Raw genomic sequence first — 17,783 nt, 5'->3', positions numbered from 1 at the left:
GTGCAACCCGCGGGGCCAGCGCTTGGCTAAACCAGCACCAGGGGCTCGAGAGCCAGCTCATGTTCCCAGACCAAGGCAACATTTTTACCACGCCAGTTTAAACCATTAATAATCCTCTCTACAAACCCTCACAAGCTTCCAATGCTATGTAAACTGAAGTGAATTAAAATAATTTTTTTCCATCACTGTTTAAAATGTGCGATGCTTTTTCTAAACGGTCCCACGAGCAAAAGAGAGAGGCGGGGGGAGTCTGAAATGGCTCCCTGGACTCCGGCCAGGTCCCCGAGAGTACTTTATATTTCACTTCAAGATGGTCAGAGCAGAGGTTTAACACAAACAGCATTAGGTTAGTCAAGTCCTGCTTTGACCAGCGATGAGCGTTGGAGACATAAACAGATTTCATTTGAACTGGGCTTAATGTAACTGGGTTTACAGAGTCCCAGCTGATTTCGACATACATCAGAAGTGTATATTTAGGGAGGCAGCGTGGTCCGACGGCGAGGGCGGCGATCCGTATAGGTGCCCCAGCGCCGGCGCTGACCCCCCGTGCACCCCTCGGCAATCCCCACCGCTCCTTTATCTGCAAAATGGAAAGAGCTGACCTACTTCACAGAGCAAACCTGGAATCAATTAATGTCTAGCCTGCATTTAGGAGAGGCAAAACACTATATAAACATTATGTATCATTTAGCTTCTGAGGAAAAGCCATCGCCTGACAAAAGGGGCCTCTCCTTTTTATTTTATGAAGTCCGGTTTACACTGGTGCAACCCTTCTGACTTCTTTGGCCTGGTCCTAATTTACACCAGCCCAAAGTGCAGGAGAAACCAACTCACAAAGTACATTAATCTGCCTCATTAATACGTGGGGGTCTCTTTGCTGAGAACCCCCATTTCGTATTTGGTTGCTCTCTGAGTCTCCCCAGCACAAAGCCAAGGGGCAGCACCACGCTGCGTGTTGGGCACCAAAAAGGCTCCCGGCACCTCCCAAAACTGAAGATACTGGCTGGAGGGCTGCTTCACACTGCCCAGCCTGGCCAAGGCAGCTGAGCAACATCCTGACATAATCGGAGCATTTCTCAAAGGGCTTCAGCAGTTCTTGCTCCAAGTCAGCCCATTCAAAGGTGCACAGAGGTATGGGGAAAATTAAGTAGCAAGAAAAAGCAAGGTGAAGCTGAAGGTGGGAAACGCACAGAAGTGTCCAAGGATGGGTCCCCCATGGCAAGTCAAAGCAAAGGCTTTCATGGGGAAAAAACAGACCCCAAATGCCCACCGACAGCAGAGCCCTGCCCCGCAGCGAGGAAGCAGAGGTGAGAAGCTGCCCCAGACAACTTCTCCAGCACCCTGAGCCTGTCTCCCAGCAAGCCTCTCTCCTCCCTGCATGTTATTTTACCTGGTTTACAGGTCGCCCTGCGCACGTGCCAGAAGTCCCCGAGTGCCATTACCGCAGCCTGTCCTCTCCTGGTCCCAGCAGTGAGGCTTTTTGCACCCAAAATGCCACCCACAGCCCTCTGCACCTCCCAGGCTCCTACCACCAAAATGAATTCTGCACCAAAACAAGAGGCAGAGAGGCTTCTTCCAAAGCAGCAATGTTTCTCATGACCAAGCAAGGCCATACTATTTTAAGGAATCTGAAAACCTTGACAGCGCTTTGCCATTTCCAGCTGGAAACTGGAAATCCGTCGGCAGGGTTAGAGGATTTTACCACTCTCCACCTTTTTGGTTGCTGCCTGTGATTGCTGGTCTCTGCGTTCATCCTGAATTACTCACCAATGTCACTGCTGCACTTTCCTGCCACTCGAATTTTATTTTCAGTTAAAAAATATCCCCAGACCATTTATGACCGGTGTCCTTTCACCCTCGTTGTGGTCCTGTGGTCTCCGGCTCTTGCACATCATTTTTTCAGCCTGTCTGAGCCCTTCCTATAAACACAGGGAGGCTTAGGATTGTTTTTCACACTACACAAAAGTTTTATCTTACCATTAAAATAATGAAAACCAGGATTACTGGCAGCCCGAGCCAGGGTGCTGCTGGTGAGAGCCAGCCTTGCGTTTCTGGGGACCCTCTGCACCCACCGCTGCGGGGAAGGGGATGCCAGCGGTCCTGGCAGATGGGCAAGGTGACCCTCGTCCCTCACCCAAACACAAATACTGCAGGAGTTGGCCCAGTTCAGTGCCACCTGCTGTGGTGTGGCTCAAGCACAGCCAGTGACGCTGGTACCAGTCACGTCCATTGTAGAGGGATTTGCTAATTCAAATAAGCAAAGGTCCTTTGACCTTGGCATTATGAGCTTTGAAGCCCCCTGAAACCATTTCTAGGATCAGTATTTGCTTCCCTCACTTTGGCTCTGTTCTTGAAGTGAGCACAGGAGCAAACCTGTGCTTTGGATAAAATTCCAGGCAATGCTTTCTGTATCACCCAGGGAGGACACACGGATATGCATGGGCCCAGAGCTGGGCAACCCCTAGAAAAAAAACAAAAAAAAAGGAGGAGAAAAAGTTTAAATAAATTAATTTGCAAGAAAGTCCACCTGGAAATTGTGCATGCAAAGGTAGGCAGGCAATAATTCTGGAAGGGTGAACAGTGTGGGCACGGCTGGGGGAAGGTCAGATGCCCCGTGCCCCTGCGCTTGGCTGGCTCACTGGACCGTATCACGTGTAGCTGTCAGAGAAAAGCAGGTTTTCACCTCCTCTCTCCACCGAAAGGGTCACATCGTGTATTATAGCACCACATGTGTTTCCATCATGTTGGGGAAGTTTTAGGAAGTACCCCTCATAAAACACAAAATTATTACAAACAAGAACATGAGAACCAAATTGAGGAGGAGGTCGTGTCATTGGTTTCTCCCTAGCCCTTTTACGAGGAGCTCCTGTTAGAGCGCTCAGCTCCCTCGTGCTGGCTGGCTCGGGTGAAGGCTTTGGGGCGCAAACCCACTGCAAGCAGCAGCCCCGGGGTTGATATCAAAAACGCATTTTGAAGAACCGCAGAGATGAGCTCTGTGGGTTTGGTGAGAGGCAGGCAGGGCCATGGCTGCGGCAGAGAGAGCTCTGCAAAATCCACCCACCCCTATCCGTAGGGATGTGTCCATAATCTTGTCTTAGATACCGCTCGTGCCTGTCTCTCATTTATTGTGCTGCTGGAAGCCATAGCATAGTAGCGAACAGGATATTTTCTAGGTGTTCCTCCGGCAATACTGAACTCCCATTGATGATGCAGAATCACAAGGAATGGTCACATAAAACCAATCAAGATTGAGGAAAAACTCAACACTTGATGTTATACCAGCACGGCCATCAAAGGCAAAACCTGCAGCAGCCTCATGTCCGAGTCGTCAGAAGCCCGAGCCCGCTCGCCGCAGGAGCCAAGGAGCAGCCACGAGCCCCCAGCGTCCCCGACACGAGGCACCCACCCCTCTCCCCACATCAGCAACGTAATCCAGCCCGGAGAGGTCCAAACCCCCAAACCCAGCACCCCCCTGGGCACTTTCCTGCCTATCGTCATCCCCCAAGACTCATTTCTCGGTTCCTGCCGCAGTGTGCTAACGGGGGACCGTGTCGGGGGTGAAGTGGGGCCGTGCCATGCCGCCCCGCTCTGCTAATCCCGGTTGCCTGCACGACCGGGACGGGGTCAGGGTGGCTCGTTCCCTGTCATCTCAGGCAGATGGACCGCCGCCGTCACGGCCATCGCGCCCGGGCTTTGGGGCTGCAGCTCTGTACACCCCGTGCCGGGCGGAGGAACGGCTGCCGCTCCGCAGGTCTCCTCTCTCCTTCTCCCATTACCCAAAGTCGCGTGGGTGTGTTTGCATTAAAAGTGCCACACGAACCCAAGCGGGTTACTCCAAGATGCTAATCAGCATCAGAGCACAGAAACGAGCTGCTTCGCTCAGAGATATTACGATTCATTTCCTTGGCGCGCGGTGGTTTGCTCTGACTCAGAGCAGCCCCTTTGCTACGCCAAGGCTGTTCGATCTTAGAAAGAGGGAGCTGCCAGGGAGAGCACCGGAGGCCTAGGCTCTAATCCCAGCCTTGCCGCAAGGTTTCCAGGAAAAGGACCCGGGCTGTGATCCTTTCCCAGCCCACGGTTTCTCCAGCTCTCGAGGGTGACGTGCCTCCCTCCGTCAGCGGCTGCCTGCAGCGCGGGGCCAGCACCGGCGGCTGCGCTTCCACCCGGTCAGCGAGCAGAAAGGAGAGCAGATATTTCTGAATTATTTTTAATCGTAAATGTTTCTGGCTTATTTTAATGAAGGTTTGAAGAGGAGGTTGTAGGCAGAGCTCTGACAGCCACCAAGGATCCTGTTCTGCCTAAAGAGCTTTTAACTTTTCATCTGCTCATGATCTGGCAAAGATTTTTCTGTCATGATTTCCACAATCTCTCTCAGTATGCCAGTATGTAGTAGTGATGTTGCAACCTGCAGTGAGAGAAGAGCATGGTAAAGAGATCCCCAGATACCATGCAAAATGGGAAGTGCCATGGCTAAGGCATACGGAGAACCGCACCCTCTGCAAGCACCCTTCCATTCACCCGGCAGGGCAAGGAGCAATGGAAAGATCCCAAGCATTTTGCATGACGTTGAGCCTCCTGGTTCTGCAGATTTTCTTTAACATCCTCGTAAATATTTTTCTCCCAAAAGATCAGAGGAGAACGGCAGAAGTGCAACCCAGGACTGGCTCCGCATTGTGTGCCACGTGCATAGCAAAACATTTTCAGAAGCACTAGTCCTGATCAGTGCATTCAAAATACAGGGGGAAAATAATACAGGGACTCCTGACGGTAACCACAGTCACCTGGGGAACAGGGCAAAGGGATATTTTTGATATCCAGAGAATTTTTTCTGGACTCCGGGCCAGACCGCATTTTTTTTAAACAATAGGTACCAAGCTGTGATCATAGGCTTGTATCACATTAAGGCTAACCTAAGACATGTAAAACTCAGCAGTCTCCATTTGGGGGATTTGTGGGAGGTTTTTCTGGTTACATGGTTTAGACTCACAGCCTGGGGTTAGTCCTTCCCCAAACAAGATCCAGAGAAATCCATCGCTGAAGCAAAGCACAGGTCAGCCTGGACTACTGCTGTAAGAAGGCAGCAAGTCCTCCTCACCTCCCAAATTTAGGTGCAAACACATCCGCCAACCCCGCTGCCCCCATAAATCTGGGATGTGCTCTTGCCTCTCTCCCAGGCTTGCTGCGGGATGGAACATGAGAGCCAGACCGGGAGGATGGAGCCTTGCTTGGGGCCGTGCACCCAAGGGACAGCCGGGGCTCTGTGAACCCCAGGCCGTGCCGGGGCTGGGGCGCAATGAAGAACAGCGAAGAACGGTGAATTTTCCAGCAGAAAATTGAGCACATTTGTGATGGACACCAATCCCACACTGACACTGCATGGTGCTGGGAAATGGCGTTAGCCCTGCTGAGGGGGACGAAAGCAGTCCCATTTCTAGCATGTGCTGTACGTTGGTGCCTTCCCAGACTCTCATTTTCCCTTGGGAGAACAGCCTCAAAATGTCCATTTGTTCAGAGAAAATAATTCAGTACATCAAACGGGCATCTGGTTTTGTAACTTGGAGTCTCTCTTGCAGTCACCTGCTCCACCGCTACTGACCTGTTCGATGTGTCATCCTGGAGGTCCAGGAGCGGCAAATACAGATCAATAAATGGCATGGTGAAACAAAACCCCTCCATGATGATGATACTGGAGAGGCGCGAAGTCTTTTTGATGCCATCCAGCAGCTCGTCGAAATCTTCACCTTGAGTGAGTTTTGTGCTGTGAAAAAGAACAAGCCCAGGAAGAGAACGCTGTTAGCAAGAAGGAGTTGACACTTGGGACTGTCACCCTGCAGACCCCTACATGGGCTTTGCACCAGCTGCGGGCTGGAAACGGGCTTGTCTGTGACCCCCGTCCCCAATGCACTTTCGGAGCGGCCAGACGTGCCAGGCGGTGCAGGAGCTCCCGAGCTCTGATGGGATGGGGATGCCTGTCCCAGGGGAAGCAGCCTGGGATCTCCCCAGCACCCAGCCAGGCAGGCAGCTCCTGCAGCTCTGCAGGGATCCCCACCCCTGCCCTTGGGGTGGGACCCAAACCTCTGACCCGAATCGGTCACTCAGTCTAGTACTTGAACCAGTGTTTTTCTGGCCCAAAGGCAAGAACACTCTCAACCAAGTCATCCTGAACTGATTATTTTAAAATTACATTTGCTGAAAGCAAGAATGAGCAGAAGAGTTGGTGGAAACAGGGAGTCACGTTGCTCTAATCATTTACATTTCAGTGACAGCTTTACTGCATTAATTTCAAGTCAGCTTTGCAAAAAGCCTTTATCAAGCAGCGCACAGCTCTCCTACAAAGGCTCCAGCATGTGTTTCAAGCCCGTAGTAGCATTTTGGATACGTTGCATCAACAGGCTGCAAGAGCATGGGAAGGAGCACAACCTCCCTCGAGCGCTTGCAGAAAGCGATTCCAAGCCATTTCTGGACAGGGCTCTTGGCTTGATGTGACCTAAAAGGATTTCTTTTTAAACTTCTCTTTGAAGTTAAACAAACTCAGACAAAACACATCAAAACCGATTAAGAGTTTTTCTCCACCTTTATAATACTTTAACTGCTATGTGCCATTGTAATACTTTTAGCTGCACATGTGATGAGCCTACCTAAAAGGCATATAGGATCTACAGTCTGGATTATTATAAAAATGGGCAAGGGAAGAAAAGGCAATTTTTCCTCTACTGAAAGCAGTTCATCCACATCTTGCCCTGTTCAACGACATCTGACATTTGCAGACAGTGCTATCCGCCCACGGCTGACCACAGCCCACCTGCTCGAGCGTGACTTGGTTGCTCACTTTATTGCCCTGCTTTTTCAGGATCTTTTGTTTCTTAGCCCAAACAGCAGCCGCCTTCGCTGCTTTGCAGTCCTGTTCGTACTTCTGAGTCAAGCCCTGCCAATGCCGAACCGCAGGGATGCGAGTGAGTCCCCAGGCACTGCTGGTGGGTCAAGAGATCGGTCAAGAAGACTTGGGCTTCAAAAAACTCCTGGTCCAGTCCAGGGGACCTGGGGGCTGGCGGCACTGGAGGAACAGGAGCTGTTGGCAGCTATGGAAAAATAGTCAAAGCAGGAGTGTAGAGATGACCCAAAAAGGGGACCGTGGGGAAAGATACACTTACTCTGCTCAGGGACTGGGGACTTCTGCATCCAGAATGTTTCTAGCTGCACCAGAAGCCAACTTCTGCAAGCAGCCAAGCACCAGCTTTCCAACCCGAGCCCGTTAGCTGGTAGCACACACACTCACGCACGCATGCACACTCAAAGCACAGAGCTTGCATGACCTGGGTTTTGGTAATCGCAAGTGCAATCAACATATTGAAGAAGATGAAGTTGCCCAGCAAGACGAACACAACTATGAACATGTGGCTGCTCGTAAACCCATAATGATCCATCTCGCGCTGTAAGTCTGTCCAACCATCAACCTGCAAATGTATTTAAGCAGACCAGAGAGTTAGTTCCAAACCACAGCATAACTCACAAGCCATATGAAATCTTCCTCTTTCTTTCTTTTTTAAAACTGAGCACAGTTTCTCTGTTCCTCAGAGGTCCAGGTTTAAATCAGCTAGTACAGATCTTTTTGCTGTCAGCGTCAGAGATTTTCCCCTCTGAGTTTGTAACACTGGGTAGGGAAGTTTGTCTATCAAAGCAAATTTTCCCAAGGATCTGGAATATGAGTTCACTGCCGAGCAGTTCGTGCTTCATTAGGAAATCACAGGTTAATCAAAGGGCTTCTTCAGCAACACTCCAAAATCTGCAGTTTGTCATTTGGCTGAGACAGACTGGAAAATGCTGCTGTACTTAGAGTTACTAAACTGAAGAGTGTGAAGAGGGCAGCCTTCAAGCTGCCCCAGTTTTCAATGTCTCCAGTTTTGGGATCTCCATACCATCCGTGTCCCAAAATGTCAAACACAAACATCAGCAGGAACAGCAGGATGAGGGCATACGTCACTGTCTGCACCGTCTGGCCAAGAGTCTCTGTGAAAACCTGCAAAAGGAAAAACAAACACGTGCTCTGTAGGTGAGGGAGATGCTCGGCGGAGATGAAGGCTGGGAAGCAGGGCTGGGGACATGGGAGGCAACAGCCTCCCTGGACCACCTCTGAAGCAGCTCCCTTGCGTGCATCCACGGGGCTGAACTGGGAATGAAGGAGAGGGAAGGGGCAACCACCGGGATGCACGGGAGCATGACAAAATCCAGAAGCTGTGGCCGTGCACCGGCCTCTTGGACTGGGAAATGGCCCTTGCAGGGCTCAGTGGTGAGTAAGTGCTGCACGGTGGCAAGAGCAAGGGCTGCTTGGTCCCAGAAGCATCACACCTAGCACACAGGAGCTTCTCAGTGCCTTTTGAAACATGGACAGGTTACTAGCAGAGTAACGGATTCCTGTTGATAAAGGATACAGCTGTTCCCAAGCTTCTGCATTAATAAATTAGCTGAATAAAAATGAGCAGTGCTATTAACCCTCATGCCTTGGGGTCTGAGCACAAACGGGAGGTCGAACGGTATCTCTGCTGCCCTCACTGTCTGGCTGCTCCTCCCCTGCCATGCAGGATGGGCCAGGATGGGAGACAGGAATCCGCAGTTGTCTCTCATCCCTCCACGGCTGCTCAGCTTGGGAAAGACCCGTGCAAAGCCTGGGGTTGCCAGGAAGGGACATAGAATCATGGAATCATAGAATCGTTTAGGTTGGAAAAGACCTTTAAGATCATCCAGTCCAACCATTAACCTAACACTACCAAGTCCACCACTAAACCAATTAAGGGTACCATTTCACTTCTTATAAAGACCCGCATACAACACCAACATATACAAAAGACACTCCTGGGAGTTGATGGGAGTGCTGGTTTGGTGAACTGAGCCATTGGTAATGACTTTTAGGCAAACGCAAACTTTCCCACTGACTCCAAATCACAGACAACTGCGTGCATCCAGGTTACGTGACCCTGGAGAGCAGCGGCAGCACGGGCTGGCTGCTCCCCTGGTACCGCTGTGCCTGCTAGTGCCAGGAGGGTGTCACACAGTGCACCCATTCAAGGACTGTCCATCCATCACCTCTGACGGTCAACAGCATCTCAGGTTAAAGCTCTGAATGGCAGCCGGCTGAGCTGCTCAGATGGTACTGCCTGGAGGGGATGTTTGGGCAGAGCTAGAGCAAGGGGCTCTTCCCAGTCTCCTCCAGCTGCCAACATCCCCAGCTTGTTCAGGAGGGTTAAGGACTCCTGCAGCAGTTCCTTACTTCTGCAAGTCTTGCCCGCTCCAGATAATCGTCCCACCATGCTACGCATGGGGCAGCAGGGAAGGAAGGGCAGCATCCAACACAGAAGCCAACACATGCAACCACAGCATCTGCAGAACCATCTCCGAAAATCCAAACTAGACCAGCCCTAAACCCACCCAGTTCGGTACAAATTCCTGGAGGAATCGGCGGAGGGTCTTCCTGCCTCCCTGCACGGATAGGTCTCTCCGGCAGGCGCAGCCCGGGACTAGCAGGGAAACAAAAACCATTCAACCCCCAAAATCAGGTGACATTTTTGCCAAATTATGTCATGGCGTTGGGCAGGTTTGGGCTGTGGCACGTGGCCATAAAGAAAACCAGCCACCCAGAGCTGGGGGTGACAGGAGGGCCGTAAAACGCTCCCAGCGACTGCAGGCTGGCGAGTGCCTCCCGCGCAGGACCATCCCCTTATTTTCGATTGCCAAGGCTTCTCCAGCTGCTTCAGCAACCGCTGCGGAGTCCTGTGAGTTTTTATGAAGAAGGAGCTTTGTGGTTCACAGTCTGCACAGGTAGTAAATGACATAAACGACATTGGAATTAATCCCAAATATATTTTTAAAAAAGCAGAAAAGTCGATTTTCTTTTCTTTTTTTTTTTTTTTTTTTTTTTTTAACAGAACAGCCTGGCATTTTGAAAGTTTATTTTGAAATTGAAATAAGGATGAATGGGGCCTACACTAAAACAGGGATCGCAGCTAACAGAACGTCTCTGTATGGAATACAACAAGGAAATTATTTCCTCAAGGTGGAAATTTATTGCTCCAAGGTGGAAGGCAGAGTGTTTTAAAGAGGTTTTTAATTAATAAAGGGAAACGTGCCAAGAATGTGTTGCATGTTTGAGCTCTCTGCATTAAATACTGCTAACCTGTTAAGGGCTAATTTAGGCTTCAATTAATAAATTACAATACACACAGAGGCATATACGGCCTCCCGCAGCTTCAGCAAAATGCATTTAGACAGCCCTATCACGTTTTAAAACAAATTTTAGGCAAAGAGGCGTTGTCTCTTGGGATGCAAGCAGCTCAGGGCACTTGTCCCTTCGGGTCAGGACGCAAGGGCAAGCACCAAACGCCCCTGGAGCTGGAAAGCAGCGGCACGGCAGGGCTTTGCAGGATATTTATAGCATCCCTGGAACAGGAAGGGACTGTGAGAGCCTAAAGAATTTTCCTCTCCGGTATTTTTTTCCCCCAGTAATGCCATTCTAGGCATTCTCACACAAGGCCAGGATGCAATTTCCCAGTGGCCCCAGTCCCTTAGGTGTTAAGTCCCACCGACTTCCATCAAAACCTAGTGTTGCACGGCCCAGATTTCCAAAGGCCTTTAGGCTCTTAAACTTGCAGATTTGTGCCGAGTGGGATTTTTTTTCAAAGCACCTCAACATTTTAAGCGTCTCAGGGGGGAACGGTGCCAAATCTTATCCTACAGGTTTTCTTCCTCGTGGTCCCCGGAGGAGGCATCTCCCGGCAGTGAGTTCCACAAGTGCATAGCGTGAAGCTCAAACCAACAAACGCGCACTTACCCCGCGTTAAATGCCTCCCCATTTTGCCACGCAGCAATTTGCTCTCTTAGAATCGGCCAGACCAAACTGGAGCATCTGATCCCCCACGCCTAAACCGTTCATTATTTCACGCGCGTCTACATGTCCTCCCTTCTCCCAGCGACACAGAATAATTAACATATAAAAGTCTGGTGATAAGTGAAGTTTACGATCCAAACTAGAGGAATGAAGGCTCAGAAGTGAACATTATAAGAGCCCTGTGCCCATAAACATCCCACTTCTGGTGGGCTACCCAGCCAATTAATTACACGCAGAAATGCTGGCTGAGCATTCATTGCCCACATAAGCTCCTTGCTGAAAAACAAACCTCCAGAGTTGTCAGGAGAAAACGAAGTGGGAGATGGTGTGCTGGAGAGAAAAATACACACAGACCAAGAATAGGACGTGACCTATGTTTTATAGGGTTTGGGGGCTTTTTTTTTGCGTCTACCCTGCTGTAGTGAAAAAGAAAATCTCTCCTCTCCTTGGGGGAAGGAGAAACAGGGGAAAAAATCAATGGCCAAGCCACGGGCTTCTTAAAAAATCAGGAATGATTAGTTTTTGCCTTCAGTCATGAGCTCTTGCAAGCATCAGCCCCTCTCGGGCCAGGCGGCCCCGGACACCTGGGTGTGGCGAAGCCTCCCCCGGCTCCTGGGCTTGGGATCCCCCCTCTCTGCTGCGACTTAATTAGCGAGCAGCGCTTTACCCTCGTCCCGCGGCTGTACTTGAGGAGCTTGAGCGTGCGGGGGGTCTGGAGACCTTTGGTCGTCCCCTCCGGGTGGGTGCGTGGGGCGGTGTCCACGGGCAAGACACGCGAGAGGAAGGCAATGAGGAGGATGGCGGCATCCAAGGTGTTGTGGCCGCTCTTCCAGTAGGCGATGGGATCCGCGTACAGCTTCAGCAAAAGCTCGGTGGTGTAAACGGTGAGGAAGAAAGCATCTGTTGACCGGGAGAGAGGAGGAGGTGAGCCCGGGCAGCTGCCTGTGGCTGCCAGACCCCGCGCCCCAAGCCGGCACTTTCATATTAAACGTCCCCAACAACGTCCCTCTGCCCACGGGGACCGTTTCAAACGCGAGCTGAGCTCACCCCGCCGCAGCCATCATCACGGGTCGCTGCCCAGCGTGGGAGGGTCCTGGCCGCGTCCCAGTGCACCACGCACCCCATCGGCCCCTCGGAGCCAGGCACGCGCCGCTCGCTTCCCTGCACGAAGCCCGGTCCTGCAGCCAGAGCTCTCGGAAACCTCCGACGCTCGTGACTGGGTTTCCTGACATTAGCCAGGCCTGGCTATATATTACTGGGGTATATAATTAAGGCTCAGAGGTTTGCATACAGTAGCTGGCTTGTGTAAGACAAGGAAATCAAGGAGTGTGACCAAGAGGGATTTTTCAATGTGAAAATTGAGTATTAAAAGGGTGCTTAAAACTAGCTGTGCTAAAACCACGAAGCGGGAAAGCGCTGCCATGGAAAGGACGGAACAATTGCGTTTTAAGAACGATAATTATCGAATAAGGGAAGCGATCCGAAGCTGAAATACAGCCAGGCCCTGGGCTGGTGCAGGCAATGGTGCGGGGAAGGACCGTGGGCTGGCAGCCACCCCGAGCGGCTGCGGGAGCCGGGCCGCCCTCCCCTCCATCCCTCCCCTCCATCCCTCCCCTCCATCCCTCCCCTCCAGCCCTCCCCTCCATCCCTCCCCTCCAGCCCTCCCCTCCAGCCCTCCCCTCCATCCCTCCCCTCCAGCCCTCCCCTCCCGGCCACGGCACGTGGGAGGGGTGCACCCATGCCTCGCCTCAAAAAAGGTGCCCCAGCACAACCGGCAGCCATGGTCGGTCTCCACGGCCTGGGAGATGGCGTTGATGGGGATGATGCAGATCATAGAATTGTAGAATCGTTTAGGTTGGAGAAGACTTTTAAGATCGTCAAGATTCATGAGCGTCACGAATGCCCAGCAGCCTGCACGGGGAGGCACAAAACTTGCTGTCCTTTCTCCCGCCAGAAACACCGGCAGAGCTGGAGGGAGCTCTTGCAGCTTGCTGTCTTTTTTTGTTGCTCTGCCCATGACCCACCTCAGCAGGTGGAGATCCTGCTCCTCTCCGAGTCCTCCCTTCACCCCGGCTGAACCGGCGCCCAGCCAGCAGCATGCACATCTCCCGGGGCATAGCTCCGCACCAAAAGGGCTTTGCTCCGTGTGCACCTGAGCCAGCAGAAGGGAGCACGGCTTGCAACGGCCTCCAGCTGACGCTGGAAGGATCTAGTAAGAAAATTGGAGGCGACTCGTCCATTCTGGGAAGGGTCTGGTTCCTCCATGTGCCGCTTCCCTGATCGCTCCATGAAATAGCCGGGTGCTCCTCAGCTTCCCCAAGGGATCCTTGGCATGGGCGGGAGGGTGGAACTTGCTGTTTGGTGTCACCAACTTACGAGGTCACTTCCAGAAGAAGAAACCACGCAGGCGAGCGCCCAGACCAAGTCCTGGATAAACAGAAGCTCTGCATTAGCAGTATAACAAGCAGACACTGATTATTCTTAATTTAGTGGGTTTGCGCCGCGGAGCGGTTTAGGCATAAACCCGTTCCTGTCTGGGGGATGAGCCGGGATGGTGCTGTGCGGGCGCTGGCCCCATCTCTCCCAGCATCCCGGGGGAACGGCTCGTCCCCGTGCCGAGGCGGGAGGAGCAGGCGGTGAAACGCTGCCAGCCCCGCGGAGCAGCCTCGTGCCACCGCCTCACCCCGCCACCCGCGTCTAACAGCAACAAAATGATGAGCGCTCCTGCAACGAGGTGTGCTTTTGAGCTTTGGGGGGGTAATCCTCCTCCGTGCACCCACCACCGGTCTGGAAATGGTGCAGGAGCCCGAGCGCAGACCTCTGCTCCTTCTGGGGACCCTTCCCGGGGCTCCAGCATCCCCGCAGCCCACGCGGGCTGGCCTGGCTCTAACCAGAGGACCGCTAGCAGCCGTGCCTGGACTCTTTCCAAAGTTCGTGTTCAAACGCGTTGTCGGTTCCTCACCAAAGGGTCCAGCCCTGCAACAGACCTTCAGCGCGAGCAGCGCTTACGAAAACACGGCCTTTGATGTCAGTGGGGTAACTCACATCCGTGTTCGCTTTTTGCCTCGGTTCTCTAGGAGAAAGTATTAGTGATTGCCAATTTATTTCAATTAGTCAGCACCTCTGCACTTCCCAGTCTGGATGCTCCGTGAGCACTTGTTCCAGGACACACACATGTTTGGCTAATCCCGAGGTGCAGCTTTGGGTAAGCCACAAATATTTGTTTCTTGGAGCAAACAATTGCGAAAAACTGGAACTAGCTCATGCAGAACTCATTAGCTTCAGTTAATTGGCAAGCCCTTCATTAACCTGGGGCTGAAAAGGCCAGAGGAGATGCAGGCACCTATCAGAAGCTGCAGAAAGCTCGAGGCTGTCAAAATTGTTTTGCATGATTGAAAAGCGCTGGCGGGCGAGGAAAAGGCAGCGCGGGGCCGAGGACCTGGCAGGCTGCAAGGCTGAGCGGGAAGGCAGTGCTGGAGCAGGGATCTGGGCAAACCCACAAACCGTGCTCGTCACTGACAACCGGGGACGCTGCAAAGGCTGACCCTGGGCCAAGCCACCCGGGGGACACGAGCCAACAGAAAACTCCAGTCCAACGGGATCTGCTTTGCGGTTTCGCTTTGCTGGACTCCCAGGGCTCCAGGTGAGGCCGATGCAGAGCCAGCGGCCACCGGCACAGCAGCCCGGACACGTCCCAGGGGATGCTGCGATCCCTCCGGCCCCATCCCGGAGCCAGGGACATGTCACGGACAATGCAGAAGAGTCTGAAAAATAACCATGTCAGTCTGTCCTTCCAGCCTCGAGAAGCAGCTGGGTGAGGACACGTCCTCTTTAGCCTTTTAGGCTCTGCTCTTCTTCAGCCACTCCACCACCGTGCCCTGGCTGGGAGGAGGAGGAAGGGCAGGAGGAATCCCGGCGCGGTCGGACGGAGCCGTAACTCACAAACCAAGACAGAGGAGTTTGTTTTCCAACCCATTCCTGCAGAGCTGCCTGTGGGACCCCATCCCCAGAGCCCTGGAGCACGTCCGATGCCGATGCCACCCCTTCCGATACGATTTTTGCGGTTTACTGGACCTGAGCTCCCATTTTGGGAAAAGGAAAGGATTATTTGCTGGCTCTGTTTCAGAGACGGTCCTGTGAAGGTGTGATCTCCAGCCTCGCAGGACCCCAGCAGCAACCCCAACCACGCAGCATGCTGCAGGCATCGTTCCTCCTCTGCTCTCTCAGCCTCGAGTTTTTGCTTTTTAATTTCCTGTGGCCGCAGAGCACCATCGGAGGGGCTCCCAGGGAACGGCGTTTCCCACATACCGTGGGCTGGGTTGGTCGATGGGACGCGCCAAATTAAATCAGTCTTGATGCAGGGAAGTTACCTGCAAGGAGAAGGCTGTTCTGCGATGGATTATCCAAATACTTCAAGCCACCATCAGCCCTAAAGCAAAAAAATCCCCAAACACTCCAGGGCAATATTTAACCTGGTGGCTCCTAGCCATGAGCCGAACCTCGCAGCAAAGCGGGAAACGCGATTAGTCTGCCGGAGCGGCACCGTCCCGCATTGGGGCGTGACCTTGCAGAGGCACCAAACCGACCCCGAGGAGAAGTCGGCCGTATGTTGGGCAGCTGCTCAATCCGTAACATCCCGGAGCAGCACAGCTCCAGCGATGCCATCGCCTGGAAAAGACCCAAACCCTGGAAAAGACCCAAACCCTGCGCTCTGGCTGCTTTTGTTCGGAGCGGAGCTGACGATGCTCTTCGCAAGAGAAGGCGCCTTAGGCTGAGTTTCTTGGCCCCAGTCCAGCGCCTGTCATTAAATCCTTGCTGGATAAATTTCCCGTGAAGTTCCAGCTCGGTCAGGGACCCTGTGCATCCCCTCCCCGTGCCCCTCAGCATCCTGCACTCGCCGCGCCAACGGCACGTCTGCAGGTGGAGAAGAGCTGGGGAGATGCAGGGGCACGGAGCGGGCGCAAGCTGGTGGCTGTGGATTTTGGGAGCTGTATGAAAGGGGGGGTCAGGGCTCCTCAGCATCACGGGGCTCCCCTGCCCGGCTCTGCGGAGAGCAGCGAGTTGGGGACGCTGCTGAGATGGGGCAGGAGGTGGAGTTCAATGGGGGTTCATTGCAGATTTGGGATGTGTTTCAGAAATACTGGGAATTCTGTCCAAAAGAAAAAGAAAAAAAAACCCCACCACCCAAAACAAACCCAAATAAAAGATGCTTTTATAATGGAAGAAATTATTTCTTGCGGGGTGCCTGCAAGGTGAAGCAAAGCCCAGGAGAGTACCACTGCTTCTCTCATCTGTGGGATGCCCCAGAAGTTAACAAACTGTGGCTAAACAAGCGCCGGCCTAGAAACGACGAGTGTTTCAGCGCCGTCCTCCTCTTTTCAGAGTCTTTTTTGCCTCTTCACAGGTCAGGGATCCTCAAACCACCACAGCTGCACAGCTCTATGCCACAGCTGGACGGTGCAGCTGAATTAGTTGGTGGGGATTTTTTTTTTCTCAGCGTATGTAAATAAATAGCAATATTCTAAACCAAAGACCTGCCAGTAACTAAATATTATTTATCTTAAATTTATCTTAAAACTAAACAGCTTTGTCACATATGTACAATAATAAAGAAACAAATTACAAAGGAGGAATTTGATTTCATCGGTTTTATTCAAAGCGCATGCATTACAGATCAATTTCTAACACCAGAGTTTTCACAGTTCATTAGAGACGTTGTCCAAACTTGGGGCAAAGCTCGTTTCACTTCCCCACCAGTAACAGGAGACGTCACAGCCCGGTTGTTTGTTTTAGTTTTTATTCATTCCTCACAACAGTGCCCATTTTCAAACCATATCAGGGAAATCCGCCACTTCACTGGGGAAAGGCGCTCGTAAGCAAAGAACATTGGAGCACATAGTCTGAATTTGGGTCTTTTTAGGTATTAACTTGATATCCCAAGTAGGGTTACTGACAGTAAAACCCCAACATCTTACATCTTGCTTCCTGCAACCAATTAGCACGTGAGAGCGCACTTGCTAAAGATTAACAAAAAATACCTTTCTTATTTTATCGACGCGAATACTCGCGTGGCAGCTAGTGGCATTTTGCATCCCAGATATTTGAGAGACCACACACCTCGTATCCACACCCGATACAGATTTTGGCGCTCAGTACGTATCTCGCTTCTCGGGAGCTGGTAGCTGTGCCGGCGGTGCCATTCGAGCAATGCACTCAGGCATTTCGGAGGTGTCAATCTCCCGGGAGCTCCGCACCCGGAGCTGCTTGCAGGGCATGACGGTGCACGTTGGGGACACTCGGTAGCAGGATTGCAGAGCTCGAGGCCCTTCTGCAAGCCTTAAGCAGGTTGAAATCTCCCTGCCGGCAGTGGAAATCTGTCTCGGTGAGGATCATAGGATAAAAACAAAGACTTTGAAACCACAGAAGAAATTATTTTAAAGCTCATCAGTGGAATCTGCAGCTCTTGGAATGACGTTTGCGATGAGTAATTGTAGATACAAAAAAAAAAAAAAATAAAAGGGTGAGCATAGCTTCAGCTGAGCCCAGCTTAGCAAGAATCCTGCTAATGCCGCTTCCTTCACCGCCGGCAGCTCTGGCCGGTGCTCCGGGTGCCCAGCCAAGCAACTCCCCCCCAAACCCGGCAGGTACGGGAGCGTTACAACACAAATAATGGCTCCATCCTGCAAGGTGCTGAGCACTGAGCCGGCCCAGCCAAGCAATTAAGCACATGCTTTGTTTGATGATGTGAGTACTGGAGCTCACTGGGATTCTTTTGTATTTGCTGGACCAGAGCTAAAGTTTTCAGCAACTGCAGGATCCAGCCCTGCATCTCGGATAGGGAACAGTTCTCAAGCACGCAGCAAGACTTTTTCTGGCTATAGCTGCTAGGTTGCGGGTGCCAAAA

General features: G+C 52.1%; 1 protein-coding gene across 1 annotated transcript; it reads right to left on the bottom strand.

Annotated features, from left to right (window-relative positions):
- Nucleotides 1-4,777: 4,777 nt before the first annotated feature.
- CATSPER3 (cation channel sperm associated 3) lies at nucleotides 4,778-17,154 on the bottom strand. Its single transcript, XM_075715610.1, has 9 exons — nucleotides 17,036-17,154; nucleotides 15,250-15,308; nucleotides 11,547-11,779; nucleotides 7,841-8,017; nucleotides 7,314-7,454; nucleotides 6,803-6,925; nucleotides 6,185-6,189; nucleotides 5,597-5,758; nucleotides 4,778-4,781 (listed from the first exon to the last, which is right to left on the bottom strand). The coding sequence occupies exons 1-9, from the start codon at nucleotides 17,152-17,154 to the stop codon at nucleotides 4,778-4,780; spliced, it is 1,023 nt and encodes a 340-aa protein (XP_075571725.1).
- Nucleotides 17,155-17,783: the final 629 nt, after the last annotated feature.

This window comes from Pelecanus crispus, chromosome 8 (genome assembly GCF_030463565.1).
Source record: "Pelecanus crispus isolate bPelCri1 chromosome 8, bPelCri1.pri, whole genome shotgun sequence".
NCBI lineage: Eukaryota > Metazoa > Chordata > Aves > Pelecaniformes > Pelecanidae > Pelecanus > Pelecanus crispus.
Note: the sequence above shows the minus strand (reverse complement) of the source record. Positions and strands in the feature narration are given on the sequence as shown.

Coding starts and splice junctions, on each gene's coding strand:
- CATSPER3 (XM_075715610.1), bottom strand. CDS start 17,154: ATGCCCTGCAAGCAGCTCCGGGTGCGGAGCTCCCGGGAGATTGACACC. Junction 11,780..15,249: donor GAACAGCCTTCTCCTTGCAG/GTAACTTCCCTG, acceptor CCCGGTCAACAG/ATGCTTTCTTCCTCACCGTT. Junction 8,018..11,546: donor AGTACAGCCGCGGGACGAGG/GTAAAGCGCTGC, acceptor TTCCTTTTGCAG/GTTTTCACAGAGACTCTTGG.